The sequence below is a fragment of the Brassica rapa genome, chromosome A04 (genome assembly GCF_000309985.2).
Source record: "Brassica rapa cultivar Chiifu-401-42 chromosome A04, CAAS_Brap_v3.01, whole genome shotgun sequence".
NCBI classification, from domain to species: Eukaryota; Viridiplantae; Streptophyta; class Magnoliopsida; order Brassicales; family Brassicaceae; genus Brassica; species Brassica rapa.
Window position 1 is genome coordinate 2,570,249 of NC_024798.2, and position 16,470 is coordinate 2,586,718.

Below are 16,470 nucleotides of genomic sequence, written 5' to 3' on the forward strand. Positions count from 1 at the left end.
TTTGACGTAAGTATTTCTATAATATGTAACACAATTAACTAATAAAATATAAAGAATCAAGTCCGAGATTTTAGAGTTATGTAAAAAAATATAATTATGTATAGAACATAAATTATCTTAGTTTAAAAGATTGGAATCTTATCTCGAATAAATTTACAAAAAGAAAAAGTATTCCAATAACCTACTTAAAATATAAAACCCCCTTTTAAAAAAAAGCGTACTAAATAATATTTTTTTACGTGTAATAGTTGAAAACTGACAATTGAATATCGATCTAGAATATTATTTTAATATATCTAATGGTAAAATATTAATTGTAATAAACAAATTTTGAATTTTGAATATTACATGAATTAGAAGTCTTTAAAATCTAAAATCTATTTTATTAACATAATATATTTTTATTCATTTATTATTTTGATGTTACAAAATATTGCTTTAGTTTTATTTTGATATTTTTTTTTTTATAATTTAGTTTCTTTTTAAGTAATTTTAAAATTACTGAGAATATAATATATTTAAAATTAATTATTTAAATATATCCAAATATGATGTCTCATTTTTATGTGTGTTTGCGTTGAGCATATTTAATTGTTGTTTATATATTTAATAACACCTTGTTGCGTGTCGTTCTATAGTTTTAATAAATGTGTTGTCAAGTCATTTTTATTACTACTAACATTATTTTTAGTGATTTGTGATTACGTATTTTTAACGTTATGTATTATATATTATCGTATATTTTCTAACTCTTCATGCTTGCCCTTTTTTTGGAATCATTTAATTAGATAATAGGTTTAAAGATGTAAATAAAACTGTGTATGTTGTAAATTTAGACTTTTTAGTGTAATTGAGCACTATCAATTATGGAAATTATTGTGACAACCCGTCCCGTGGACCACCTGTCCCGTAGACCTCAGTCTCACAGCGCTGCAGCGAATCGATCCAAACCCCTCTCTTATGAGTTCTCACTAACTCTATAATTGCGGACGATAGTCTCTTCTTTTGTAAAGCGCAGAAAGAGGAGTGTCAAACTATCCTCAGGATTTTAAAGGAATATGAGGTAGTATCAGGACAACTTATAAATTTTGATAAATCGTCCATCCAATTTGGCCACAAAATTGAAGAATCGGTTAGATAGGAGTTAAGGGATATTATGGGAATCAAGAATATATGAGGCATGGGATCTTACTTAGGATTACCGGAAAATCTTGGAGGATCCAAAATACAAGTTTTTAGTTTTGTCCTGGACAGACTAAATAACAGAGTCAATGGTTGGACTTTTAGGTTTTTCACAAAAGGAGGTAAGGAAGTGATTATTAAATCAGTGGTTACTGCATTACCAAATCATGTGATGTCCTGTTATCGCCTGCCTAAGGCAACTGTTAAAAAACTGACGAGTGCGGTAGCGCAATTTTGGTGGAGTCCAGGGGGGAGTACAAGAGGTATGCACTGGAAATCTTGGGACAAAGTATGTGTCGATAAGGATAATGGAGGTTTGGGGTTTAAAGATATTACTGATTTTAATACAGCGATGCTAGCTAAGCAGTTGTGGCGGCTAATAGAGAAGCCAAATACTTTATTTTCTAGAGTTTTCAAAGGTCGATATTTCCGGAATGCCTCACCCCTGGAATCGATCCGTTCTAATTCTCCGTCATATGGCTGGCGGAGTATAATTTCTGCTAGATCTCTGGTTAGCAAAGGACTAATCAAAAGGGTGGGATCAGGATCATCTATCTCAGTATGGAATGATCCATGGCTCCCAACCACTCGCCCGAGACCAGCCAATAAAAAACAACACGATTTCTACCCGGACCTCACAGTGGATTCTCTCATTAATTCCACTTCGCGAACTTGGAACTTGCAGGTGATTAGGGATTTGGTGGACCCACAAGATGCAAAAATTATAGAAAGTATACCACTGAGTCGAACTCAGGGGATAGACAAGGATGGATGGCACTTCACAAAAAATGGGAAATATACGGTTAAATCTGGATATCAGGCAGAAAGAGTTTATCCAGACAAAGAAAGACCACCGTTACTCTTTGGACCCACAATCGATGCTATAAAGGCGTTTTGCTGGAAAATAAGATGTCCGCCAAAGCTAAAATATTTTCTATGGCAATTGGTAACATGATGTATATCAGTTAAGAGAAATCTATCTGCAAGAGGATTACAAGGGGATATATGTTGTGTAAGATGTGGTGCCTCTGAGGAATCGGTAAATCATGTGTTTTTCGAATGTCCTCCAGCACTTCAGGTTTGGGATCTCTCGAAGATTCCATCAAATCCAGATATTTTCCCCACTTCTTCTCTTTTCACAAACATGGATCATCTTTTTTGGAGAGTATTTCCTCAGATGGACGACCATCAGTTTGCATGGATATTATGGTATATTTGGAAAGGAAGGAATTGTAAAGTCTTCAGTAACATGGATATCGATCCTAGGGAAACTCTTAAGCGGGCAGAAACAGAGTCAACACTCTGGGCAGAGGCACAGATATCGAACGACCAGAGGATAGCACAAAACGTAGAGATTACGACACTACCGGTAATTCCAGGAAGATGGTGTTTCACAGATGCTTCTTGGAAAGAGAATGGTACTTTTAATGGACAAGGATGGTTTAGTACTTTAGAAGGATTTGATGGATTGCTGGGGGCGAGGAATGTTAGAGCTTGTCTTTCTCCTCTTCATGCAGAGATGGAATCGCTTATCTGGGCAATGGAATGTATGAGGAATTTACGACAATTTCAGGTCACGTTTGCAACGGATTGTTCTCAATTGGTGAAGATGGTTTCGGAACCAGAAGAATGGCCAGCTTTTGCAAATTATTTAGAAGATTTACAACTCCTGAAAGCAAGTTTCCTCCGATCAGAGATTCTCTATGTTTCAAGAACGCACAATACCAAGGCGGACAGCCTAGCACGCAGTGCAAGGAAACAACTGTCTTTCGTCGTTCACATGGATGCAAATCTCCCAACATGGTTCACAGAGTCTATATGAGTCTGTATAAGTTGATGACAAAAAAAAAAAAAAAAACACTAACTCTATAATTAGGTTGTTTGTGGACTTTCAACCCAGGACCTCACCCTTTAACAACTCTCCCAACAAACTAATTACAGAGTGAGAGAGAACTCATAATCGAGAGGTTAGGGTCGGTGCCCTGTAGGGCTGTGAACCTAAGGCCTACTGGGTGGATAGTTCCCACAGAGCGGGTTGTCACAATTATATTATGATTTTATTTTACTAAATTTTTCTTTCTGTGTATATTTTTGTTTTATCTTGTATTTTTACAATTTTATTGCCTTATTCTTTAATTGCAGAGAATTGTTATTTTCAATTTTTGTTTCATATACCTTAAAAGTCTTCGGTTGATTTTTATTTCTTTTCTTTCTCCAATTATAATGTACGGTTAAACTGGTAAATATATAGACACACTATTAACTACACCATTAGTCTAATTATATGTCAATAACAAAGGCAAAATTTTCTAAATAATGTTTATATTTATCTAATTATATTTTCGCCAGTTTTGGGTATTGAATGAACCAATCAATTAAGGTATACACTGTTTTAATTAAAATTAATATGTAATGTAAATATTCATTATAAGGTGATTATTTATGCGTATTGAAATTTATATCAGTAATTAAGTTAGGCTTTGATTGGCATAGCAGATGATAAAGCAATAGCAGTATGCTATAGAAGCAGTATGTTGCAGGAGCCGTATGTTTTGGCTAAACTGTTTAATAGGATGATTAGTAGAGCAGTGTGAGTATTCTATTTAAAATTATTATAAAAATTAGTATATAATATATAATATATTTATTTTTAATGAATATATTTCTAATATATATATAAATATATTAACATATAAAATTAAAAAGATATATAATTAACTTATTTATTTAATAATTTAAAAAATATGTTTATATCAAAAAATTTATTTAAATAAATTTTATAATTAAAATATACACTATGGCTTTTTACTCTTGTGGCCAACTACAAAAAGTTTAAATGGGAGGTGGAAGCGACAACGGGTTCCTCTTCCAACGTGGAGCATCCACCTAAACTCTATATGCCATTCAAATATTTGGTGTACCTTGTATCCTTCATTGCAATTGATCAACCATGCACAAATAATAACTTTCAACTTGAACCAAATGTAATCAAATATAAACACAATCATGCATTAACAATTCTCAGTATGACTTGCAAAAACATCTATTAACATCCAGAACCATACGTAACATCAAAAACTAACCAAAAAGTGACAACGTCAATAGTCAATGAAATCTCATATACATGTACTTTTTATTTTTGTTCTCAAAGCCAAAACCTATTAAAAAAACAGTCCTTTACATCTACATTGAACCGGACCACAATGTATAAAGCTCTACCATAGTTCAACATTTTCATCTTTTAGCACCTGCAAGGAACGAATCAAAAAGGAGCTGAGTGATGATCAATTTAGGATAATTAATGTGGTCGGGTAGGTGGACATTACATCGGTCAGAGACTTCTTTGGGGCCGTATCTGCAATTTGGGACGCCTCTTTGGCTTCGAACACTTTGGAATCAGCCACTGCGAGAGCTTTTGCTGCAGACTCTGCTTTCTCAAGCCTATTTTCTGATGTCAAAGGCGTACTTGGTAGATCTTGCGACTCGGTGGAATCTTCTGGACTTGATAGCTCTTGTGAGGAATCTTCTGAACTCGAGGTTTGTGCTGGATTTGCAGCTCGTATAACAGTACCCTAAACGATCTTGTAGCGGGTATCTACCTGCATTAACAATCATTTGGATGCTAACATCAAAAGGAGAAAGTTGCAATATATATAAAGTGAACCGTATCAACAGAGGAGAGTCTGAAAGTCTAAAATTCTGATTACACCTAGTGACATCAAAGTCACTCAAAGAGAACATGGAACCTACCTTCAAGTGTCCCCGGTAGGTGGGAAGACGGTTCACGTTGATGGTGGCGGGTATGAGCATCGCCTGAAAACGTTTAAAAACAGAAGAACACAATTTAAAACTGGATTCAAAACCAAATCACGAAGAGAAAATAAATAATATTGAAATCATAATACTGTTAAACATGAATCTTAATATTTGAGATCTGTTCAAAACTATGATGAACATGAATTTAAAAAACGGAATCACCTTAGAATCCAGAAGAAGCATATCTGCTCCCATGAGGTGGCCACCACGTTTAATGTTTCTGGCTTCCCAAAACTGGAGAAGCCGCACCTCCACCTCCACGGTGGATGAGCAGCGTCCATACTTGAGAGCAGCAAGAATGGTAGATGTGCTAGCCATAATAATAAGAAAAAAAGTTTTGAATGTAGTAGGATCTCTGAGAATGATGTCTATGGGAAGAACACGAAACTGGATGTCGAATGTAATTTAACACAGTCTGAAATATATATCTAATACAAATAAAGCAGTACCTTGTTGCTTTTCTGTTTTCTCTTGTGCAAGAACATATTCCTTCTCAACCGGAGACAACTTGAATGAACTCAGTGACATCATTGACTTTAAGATCAGCCAGAAAATCTTCATTTTGAGTAACATAGCCGCCGAAAACATCGTAACGACCGTCCAAGATGTTGGAATTGCTTGGCGTCAGCTCACGCTCTTTCAGCAGCCAAAACACTTGGCTCGATTCTGAGTCATTCTCAAACCCCTTTTTTTGCATTACATATAATTAGAATATATATATTCAAATGTGAAGGAAGAGTAAGAACTCTCACTTCTCTAGCCATTGCCATTGTACAGACCCAATTCCTGTCCAACCAAATTAACAAATGATAATTTATTATTATTATTATGAATAAATATACTGTCAGAAGGGTGTAAGCTTTTACTTTAGGGTTGAGCCGTAAAATGGCGTTTTCTTCCCAGTCACCATAATCTCAAGAGGAACCGTCCTTACTTCTTTGTGGTTGGATCTATAAATCCTTCCGCATGACCGTCTGGATCCCTCGTTTGTACCACAAACCCATCAGCTGTAAAAAATCTTCATCCATTGTTTAACAAAAATTTCCCATATACAATATATATATATATATATATATATATATATATATATATATATATATATATATATATATATATATATATATATTTCTGGATCTCCATGCCATTGTAGAAATTGCGCTCCGCGAAGTCCGCAAAGTTCCCGGCAGTAACAGGGGCGTTATAGCCATCGACGACAATGTGGAAAACACAATCCTCAAGGTTGGGATTGTCCTTGATCTTGGCCTTCATGTACACCACTCTTCTCTTGAGAAAAGGCATGTTTATATACTCTTCAGGTACTTCATAGAGGAAGCCCTCGACCATGTCCTCTTCTATTCTGCAGAGCGCCACATGACATGAAGATCTCAGCTGCAGTCATCAAGAAGGGTCTAAATGAGCAAGTATATCAGCTTCCTTACTAATCCAAAACCATATTGGCTTTTTTGTCTCTCGTGCATTACATTTTTGAGTAAACTCACCGCGAACATATTGGAGATTCTCTTTCAGTTTAGGAGCAACGGCATCTCTCTTCCGATCTTTGACAATCTGTAGCATATCTTGCATACCAGCTTCCAACTTTTCAATCAGTTCGTTACCATGATTCTTCTTCGACTCAGAAAACCCCTCCACAATCATGCTTTTCCCTTGCTTTCCTCACATTCTACAACAACAAATAATACTTAGCTCTTTATAGCAGATTAATTAACTGACTTTAATCATGCTTGCTTACACCTAATCATACTTCTAGCTTTTAGACAAATCTTGCAAGCAATTCAAACACTGTTCTAACAACTCTTCTCATACGACTCTCTGATCATCTCCTAGTTATACTCACTCAGTTAAATTATTAACTAACCTCTTACGATGACTAACGACTCTTCAGAGATGTAATGCAAGGCTGCCTCCTTCTTTGACTCTAAGTTACATTATCCTCTTCTTTCTCTTTCACTTTAGACTTTGATTCTCTTCTTCGTATCGTTGTTGTTCTTCTTCTGATCACTGTCTTCACTCTTTCTTGATTGCAGGGTTTATATCTCGTAATCAATTCTCAACAGATCTTCGTAGGAGGAGAAGAAGATCCAACCAAGTTTAGAAACGCCAGAACTGAAATCTCATGGCACAACTGAAATCAAGAAGTCATCCAACCTTTTTGGAAGGGCAAGTGCTCAAACATATTTTTCTTAAGTTAGAAATACCAAAACCATCAGGAAAATGCTTAAATTAGGGACTGACCTGTCATGATTAAACACTTTAGTTTGTGACAGAGCTGTATTTAGCTGATTCGAGCAGAACTGTATTTAGCGATTCGAGCAGAGCTGTATTTAGCTGATTCGAGCAGAGCTGTAGAGAACACCAGATTATAAGACAAAAACAAAGCCAAAGCCATATGGGTTGCCTAGCTTCAGAGTTTCAAAATTTGTTGCTTGATTACACTACTGGTGAGTGACTCCCAAGTAATGCTTTTTTTTCTTTGAAACAAACGTAGAAATAAATTCAGATATGTGTTATGCTTCACTATAGCAAGAGACATAGTAATCCAAATTTAGAGACTACCACAATTATAAAGAACTGAGTTATCATACATGAAAATATCATGATGTTTACCTGATCATGTGGCAGAAGTTGCAATAATTTGTTGTACTGAATCCTCTCTCGTCTTTTTTTGTCTTCTATTCAGCTTGAAAGAAACAACACATATAAAAATTATAATATTTGGAAGTATTTTCACAAATTAAAAAAAAACTGTAGAAGCGTTTTGATTCCGGAAAACGAACACTGATTCAGGAATGGATCTGTGGATCAACGAAAAAATAGAGATCGAAAAATATGATGCTTGATAGTGCAAGACGACAATACCTTTTTAATCAAAGAGAAGAGAGTGATTAAAGGTTGAGTGGCGGATGGCTAATTGGACAACAACAGCATCACACGAAGACAATTCGAAGAAGAATTTTACGGATTAGATACGCACAAAGCTAATGCTTTGATTGTAAAAGAGGGAGGCGGAGAGTTTGTGGGAGTTGATGCCTTAAATGTAAACTGAAGATTCATGGTATAGACTAAGATATAAACATTGAACGGAAGGTAAGGAAGAGACAGAGATGAGGACATAGGGGAGGTCGAAAATTGAGAGGAAGGGGACAGCGGATCGTTGAAGGAGAAGACGATTCAGACATAACAGGAAACACAGAGTTTGGTTCTCGATTCTGAACGTTAACGGGCCGGTGAAACGCGAAGCCCAAATGACAAAAGTGAGCATCTGACGTGGCGGAAAGCTCTTCTCCTATTGGTTGATTTTTACTGTCGACGTGGACACTCTAACTACTCAGGGTATTCCCCTTTTAGTATAGTATAGATTATTTGCGAACAATTCATATTTCAAATACAAATTAAGTAAATGTTATTGATTTTATCATAATATAATTTTTCACATTTATGGCACAAAGTACTCAGTTTCTCGTTACATGTACTAGATAAATGTGTGGGAGAAAATAACGTGACCAATAGAATATAAGGTCAAAAGCACCTGAAAATTATTCTAAATGAAAGAAGAAGAAACCATCCACATATACATTTATTGTCCACATATACATATGCACCGAGTGTTCTATTTCATATCATTGGAGTAGTATATGATAATAATCTCACCTACAACTCTCAAATAGTAAACTTTAAACCCAAATATAAACTATAAATTCAAATATAAACCATAAACCTAAATAGAATAGAACAAAATAAATGATATTGTTCATATTGGTGAAATTATTAAATGTCTATGATTGCATAGAAAAAGTTAATGCTGACCCCAACCATACCCCCTCACCTTCTAAATATTAAACTCTAATCACTAAACTCCAACTCAAATATTTCTAGACCCAAATATCAAAAATCTAAAAAGTACATAATATTATGTAATATTAAATTACATTATGTAACACTGAATTATGAAATATAGATCATAGTACGATTTCTACAGGTTTAAAAACATGTAATGATAGTTACAATTTAAAAAAAATTACGAACTATATTTCTAAACAAAATATAGCACGTTTTAGTAATCGTAAAATGGAATGGAACATGATAAAATAGTATAGTAACAGAATATATCGCATTACATAATATGTCTATGCAGAATAGAACAAGAATATATCAATGGAATAGTAACGCCAATTAATTCAACTTCATGCGTATGTGACTTTCATGTCTGTTTCAGCACTGTTAGTGGGATCTCAGATACGGTGCATGCATGTCATTCATCTTATACATAATGTAAAAAAAAAATATCATTTTCCCCGATCAAGTTTTAGTAAGTAATAAGTAGTAACTGATGGCGATGGAGAAAAAATGAATTTGATGGCAACAGAGAAGAAAATACATCTTACGGCGGCAGACGAATAAATTTTATTGTTGTCCAGTAAGTGGAATAGAGAATAGACAGTGTTGAGAGGTGAAAAAAAATGGTGGCGACTATGACAGAGCGAACACGGTGGCAACGATGAACATCGGTGGTGATGATGGTGTTGGCTGTACATGTGGTGATTGAGACGAAGTGACCAAAGGTGTATGTGTTCATATGTATGAATAAGAAACATAGATTTAATAAGAAGAGGAAGAAAAAAAAAGAAAAATATCTGTTAAATGTGTGCATTAATGGTAGCCACAATTTATTAATTTTTTGATATTTAATATTTATTTTAATAAATAATTTTTCAACAGGTTACAAGGTTGAATTGAAAGATAATATAGTATTATTACATAAAGACATGTACTGTAAGCAAAAGTTAAAGATTTTAGTTATCGAGTGAATTGTAATTTCTTTAAACGCTACATGATGCAATTTTTCTATTTTTGTTGAAAATTGTATTCACTAACCAAACAACAAAACATAATTCATTAAGTAACTAAAATTACACTATTTCTATTCTTTTCTCTTCCTATTTCTCCGCCATGTCTCTGCAAGACCAATTTCACTTTCTTTCTTTTTTTTATTTGACAAATAAGAAAATCCTTATATTTTTAGTACGTTCAAAATATTCAAGAAGATTGGAGACCTTTGTCCAACCAATTTGATATACTATTCAACATTTTAAGTTTACCACGGTAATCACAATTAATGGTGTGTATCAACCGTGTACGCACCGTTATTACAACAGTAGTGACCATACCGCTTCAAAATTTGCTTGTAACCATATTATATCATGAAAAAATATTCAACATTTTTAATTATTTTTAATGTGAATATATCCAATTAGTGAACAGTGTTAAGTTTATGTGTCGTTTACTACCGTTTATTAATGGGAATTCGGCCAAAAAAAACCTCAACTTTACATGAATTGCCAAAACAAACATGAACTTTGGGGCTGGCCAAAAAAACACCAAACTTTCGTTGACTTTAGAATTAATTAACAATGTTTTCGCTGACTTGCCAATTTAGCACGCCGTCAACAAATTTAGCAGAAATATTTGACGTTGTTTATTGTTGACGTTAAGTGAAACGACGTCGTTTTACACGATTTGAAATTAAAATATGTAAACACCTGGATTCGAACCCAGGTTGGTTGGTCAAATGGGAAGGTATTTTACCACTGGGCTACTGGCACTTTCAATGTACTTACTAACATGTTTACTTTTATTTGGTACATATTAAATATAAAAAATTCTCTAAAAACTTAATAAAATCTTTAAAATTCCAAAAAATTAAAAAATAAAAAAGATTTTTATAAAATTAATTTAGAAATTAAAATTAAAAATAAAATTTTATTTTTCTTTTTAAAAAATAAAAACTCTTCCAAAATTTTCTAAAAACTTAAAAAGATCTTTAAAATTCCAAAAAATTGAAAAAATAAAGAAATTTTTATAAAATTAATTTTGAAATTAAAATAGAAAATAAAATTTTATTTTTTTTTTTCAAAAAAATAAAAAATCTTCCAAAATTTTCAATTTTTTCAATACATTTGCTAAAAGTTGAAATTAATTATACACACATAAAAAGTTGATAATTCTAACTTTAATTTTTTGCATTTTATTATAATTTTAAAAAATTTGGATTTTTTTTTTTAAAATGAAAATTTTGGAATTTTTTTTGATTTTTTAAAGAAAAACAAATATTTAATTTTAATTCAAAATTAATTTTATGAAATTTTTGGAAGATTTTTTTATTTTTTTAAAGAAAAATAATTTTTTATTTTTTTTAAAGAAAAATAAAATTTTATTTTCAATTTTAATTTCAAAATTTATGTTATAAAAAATTTCTTTATTTTTTCAATTTTTTGGAATTTAAAGTTCGTTTTAATTTTTTAGAAAATTTTGGAAGAATTTTTATTTTTTAAAAAGAAAAAATTTATTTTCAATTTTAATTTCAAAATTATTTTTATAAAAATCTTCTTTATTTTTTTAATTTTTTTGGAATTTTAAAGATCTTATTAAGTTTTTAGAGAATTTTATATATTTAATATGTACCAAATAAAAGTAAACATGTTAGTAAGTACATTAGAAGTGCTAGTAGCCCAGTGGTAAAATACCTTCCTATTTGACCAACCAACCTGGGTTCGAATCCAGGGGTTTACATATTTTTAATTTCAAATCGTGTAAAACGACGTCGTTTTATCTCATTTGAAAACGACGTCGTTTCACTTAACGTCAATAATAAACGACGTCAAATATTTCTGTTAAATTTGTTGACGGCGTGCTAAATTGGCAAGTCAGCGAAAACATTGTTAATTAATTCTAAAGTCAATGAAAGTTTAGTGTTTTTTTGGCGAGCCCCAAAGTTCATGTTTGTTTTGGCAATTCGTGTAAAGTTGAGGTTTTTTTTGGCCGAATTCTCGTTTATTAATTCATTTCTTTTATTTTTTACGTTCATTATAATTTATAGCATATCAAATGTTGAAAGAATACATATTGTTTATAGTTTATAAAAAGAGTAATTGGCCTAGATGCACCCAGAAACCCATGTAATTTGTCATATAACTTTGTTTATTTGTAATAATTTTAGTGACTATAATACCCTTATCTCTATCTCTCTCTCTTCTCCCTTTTATGTGTTCTATCTTTATCTCTCGTACAAATTCTTCAAATCATCTTCTAATTCAACACAAATCTTTATTTTTTTATTCTGATTCTTTTGACACCCATAATGCTAATCTTATTATCTCACTACAATTCCAATGTTTCCAATTTCGAATCACAATCAACTTTTAGATAATATATACGTTAGTAGGTATTTTATTACTTACCTGCTATTAATTAGATTTTAATGGATTCTTAGTCGATACACGAGGTGTTAACTGTTACAAATAGATTTGGAGCTATTTAATAGATAACTAATTAATTGTTAATAATTTCATTAACTGATATATGATTTGTTAGTCGATACATTTGTTTGATACATAGATTGTTAGATGATACTGAAATTATTAGCGGATATGTTAGTTGGTATGTAGATTGTTACCTGCTATGTAAATATTTAGCTGATAGATCTAGAGTTACTTGTTTTCGACAAAGCATAAGGGCATTTTCGTCTGCACAGTGTCAAAAGGTTATTCCTTTTTGAATTATCCATAATTATGGACATTCAGCAAATTTGGACCTTAATTGGGAATATTCCACACATTGTCTCTTATAAAAACACACACACACACTTGTTTACAAAATAATAAGTTATAGACAGAGAAGGGTTGACAAAAAAGTTTACAAGGCCAATAAGAGTCTCAACCTGAAAGCATAAACCCAATAAAATATATTTCTTACTGTCTCTCTCAATTTATATTTTAGGATCAAAGAACTTCATATAAGTATGTTAGGTATGATTATACTTTACTTACCTTGTACGAATATTAAAATTTTGAACTTGTACTCGATTTGCTAAAACGAGTACTTGATATTTCGAATACTTACTCAAAATAATATACTTATAATTTATTTATTCCATTCTATTATTTATTACAATTGAGTACTTGTGAGTTACTCACAAATATTTGTTAGTTGCTTGCAAGTATTTTTGAATATTTAATAATTACTTACTATACAATATTTTGTTAGAAATAAACATGAAAATTTGTGTTATTTACTATATGAGGAAAAACATGATATTTACTTTATACGAGATATATGTGCATATTATAAAAAAAAAAGAGATTGAACAAAAACATAATTTCTCAATATAAAGATGTTATTTACTTCTCCTGACAACAAAAATATCTTTTTATAGACAAGTAGAGAGTAATATCAAACATAGCAGCTCAATTTTTTTATACTTATTACTTATCAGTTATCTTATACTTACAAATATATAAATGGACTATTTGATATTCGAGTTGACAATGATGAATACTCAAAAAATAAAAATAGATATATGACAAGCAAAGAATATTAGACTAGTAGCGAGTATGGTGATGTTCGTTTGTCCATATGTCATCTCCATTCAAATGACTTATTTAAATGATCAAATCAAATGATCCATATGGATGGATCATCTAAATGAACTTATGTTGTTTTGTTCATCTTTATTTTCATTTAGATGAGTTTAGTAAATGAATTACTTATTTACCCTTGTTTTTATTTAATCCTATTTATTTATCTAACTATATTTATTTTTATTATTTGTTCAAAATATAATTATTTTAAATTATGGTTTTGATGGAAAATATAATTTTGCGGTTTTAGAGAATAACGTAATTTTGTGGTTTTGGTGGAAAATATAATTTTGCGATTATAGAGAAAAATGTAATTTTCTGGTTTTGGTGGAAAATGAAATTTGCAGTTTTAGTGAGAAAATTTGATTTTGTGGTTTTGATGGAAAATATGAATTTATAGTTTAGGCATGAAACACATTTTTGTGGTTTTAGCGAGAAAAACATTTTGCACATTGTTCTGCTGGGAATATGCGTTTTTTTATGGTTTTGGTGGGAAAATGCGTCTTGCGAATTTCCCGAGAAAATGCGTTTTGTAGTTTTGACGAGAATTGTTTTTGTAGTTTTAGCGAAAAATGTGTTTTTCGGTTTTGGCAGAAAAATGTGTTTTGCGGTTTTGGTGGAAAAATGTATTTTTGGTTTTGGCGAAAAATGCGTTTTGTGGTTTTGGCGGGAAATATATTTATGTGATTTTCGTAAAAAATGTGTTTTGTTATTTTGGCGGAAAAATACGTTTTGTGGTTTGGCGGAAAAATGCGTTTTACGGTTTTGGTGAAAAAATGTGTTGTGATTTTGAAAGAAAAATATATTTTTATGGTTTTGACAAAAAAAAAACACTTCCAAAATTGAATATAATATTTTTTAAACGTCTACACTGATTTTACAAAAAATTCATTTCATGATTTGACACAAAAACATCGTTTCAACTAGGTCTGATATGCCTTATGGACGAGTATCTAGGCGTAGCCTCAACCCAATTTTAGAACACATGAAAATAGTGTTAAAGAAGTGAAGGAATTTCACCTATGGGTACCAAGGTGATGGGTAAGGTGTCATCGATGGAGAAGTCACCAAGGCTCCTATTCTTGCCACAATAAGCCTTGATTGACACGTCTACAGAACAAAGAGCTTTCGACAGTCTTCCTTGTTCCAGAAGACACCTGTGTTAACCGCTGCCAACAGAGAACTCATAATCAAATTACAATAATTAGAAAATATACATAAAGCAAACATCAATTTATTAGATCAAAAAGCTTACTATGTGCCAACTTCATCCGCCTATTGGGGACAATAGCGCTTTGGTCGATAACAAACATGCTGGTGGAAAAACATAAGCCGTCTTGATGGAGACGTGAAACAACAATATTGAAATTATCTGATTTTAATATTTCGAGAACACTAAATAGCTCCGTTCCTTTTACAATGTTTTTTGAGATTATCATTAAGTTTGATGGTGCCGGATAGTATAATCCCCATGTAAGAATATCCACTAACATAGATTAGATTGAATTAGATATAACAATGGGAAAGTATAATAATTCACCTCTCTTTTGTAAGAAGATTTTGGCATTCATATAGTAATCAACAACTTAGTGCTATCATTCTCACAATAAGGCCTGACTTTCTTTAGTTCACCATGATATCCATATTTTTTTTAAAGTTGCTTTGATGTTCTCAAAAACAGTAGCAGTCCTCCATATCCCAGAAGACTCCTGTACGTATTAGCCACTGCCAAGGTTTCACAAAGCAAATAAGACAAACAGTATACGTATGTAGAGATCAAATACCAAACAAGCTTCAGTTTTCGAGCAAGACAGAGATCATACCATTGCGTCATTTGGTCATCGTTTTGCAAGGAATATTAGGGTTTAGTTAGATAGAAGAATAACTGCCAGTTTTGCGAGACAGTTTGTGGTGTGTGAGGTTGGCTCTGGCATTACTGCCAGTTTCTGGCAAGACTCTTGGACTCCGCTGGGGCCTTTGATAGAGATTACGGGACCAGAAGGTCCACAAGTTTCAGGCCTTCCTCTCGATGCCTCAGTAGCGGATGCTATTATCAATGGGAATTGGTGGCTTTCTGGCATGAGGACTCGAAATCCGCTCGTTCAGCTGCTTAAGCACTGTCTGCCGGCTGCAGAGCCCATAGCCACTTCAGAAACCGACGATAATTTTGCTTGGAAGGTAGGAGAGCAGGCCCCGGTTCAGAAATTCCCAACCTCAGCCACGTGGCAATTTTTATATCCCTTGGGTCAGCAAGTCTCGTGGCATAAACAGGTATGGTTTGCAGGTCATATTCCAAAACATGCGTTCTTCACCTGGATTAATGTCAGACATAGGCTGCCGACCAGAGACAGGTTGAGGAGTTGGGGTCTGCAGATTCCTGCTGTATGCGTGCTATGCTCCACTCATGATGAAACCCGACAGCACCTCTTTTTTGATTGCACCTTTAGCACTGCGGTCTGGTCTTATTTCATGACAACAGTCAATCTTCAGCCTCCTCAATCTTTTGAATCAACTCTCAGCTGGCTGAGCAGACCCTCCTTGAACAGCCATCTTGTCCTCATCATCAGATTCATTTATCAAGCCTCGAAGTACGCTATCTGGAAAGAGCGCAACTCTAGAATTCACAATTCCACCTCCCGCCCTCCAGAAGCTATCATCATAGATATAAAAGACCTCTTGCGACTCCGTTTGGATCCTCTGTCTAGAGCTCTTGCAGCAGCAGCAGCAGCTTCATCATCCTCCAACCCGCCAGTGACTTTAATGGGAACTTGGTTTTCTCTTTTCTAACGCATATGAGTTCTCGTAGTAGTAGCTAGTTTAATTGTGGCATACTTGTGTTGTAAGTCCCATTTTTGCATCCTTCGGGTATGTATCGGTGTTAACAATTAATGGAAATTTATATTAAAAAAAAAAAAAAAAAAGAATAACCAAACACTTTTCATAATGCAATCTTCTCTTATATATACCACATGCATGAGTCAATCTCTCACGAATAATACCAACTTTCAAGTTAGGGGTTAACATTGAATTGGAAGAG

At 32.9% G+C, this 16,470-nt stretch overlaps 2 protein-coding genes across 2 annotated transcripts; one reads left to right on the top strand and one right to left on the bottom strand.

The window, feature by feature from the left end:
* Positions 1–4,397: 4,397 nt before the first annotated feature.
* LOC103863113 lies at positions 4,398–5,439 on the bottom strand. The gene is made up of 4 exons (XM_033290352.1): positions 5,161–5,439; positions 4,782–4,995; positions 4,509–4,726; positions 4,398–4,430 (listed from the first exon to the last, which is right to left on the bottom strand). The coding sequence occupies exons 1-4, from the start codon at positions 5,314–5,316 to the stop codon at positions 4,398–4,400; spliced, it is 621 nt and encodes a 206-aa protein (XP_033146243.1). The 5' UTR covers positions 5,317–5,439.
* A 4,075-nt stretch (positions 5,440–9,514) lies between these two features.
* On the top strand, positions 9,515–16,372 carry LOC108871608. Its single transcript, XM_033290353.1, has 2 exons — positions 9,515–9,545; positions 15,307–16,372. The coding sequence occupies exons 1-2, from the start codon at positions 9,515–9,517 to the stop codon at positions 16,218–16,220; spliced, it is 945 nt and encodes a 314-aa protein (XP_033146244.1). The 3' UTR covers positions 16,221–16,372.
* Positions 16,373–16,470: the final 98 nt, after the last annotated feature.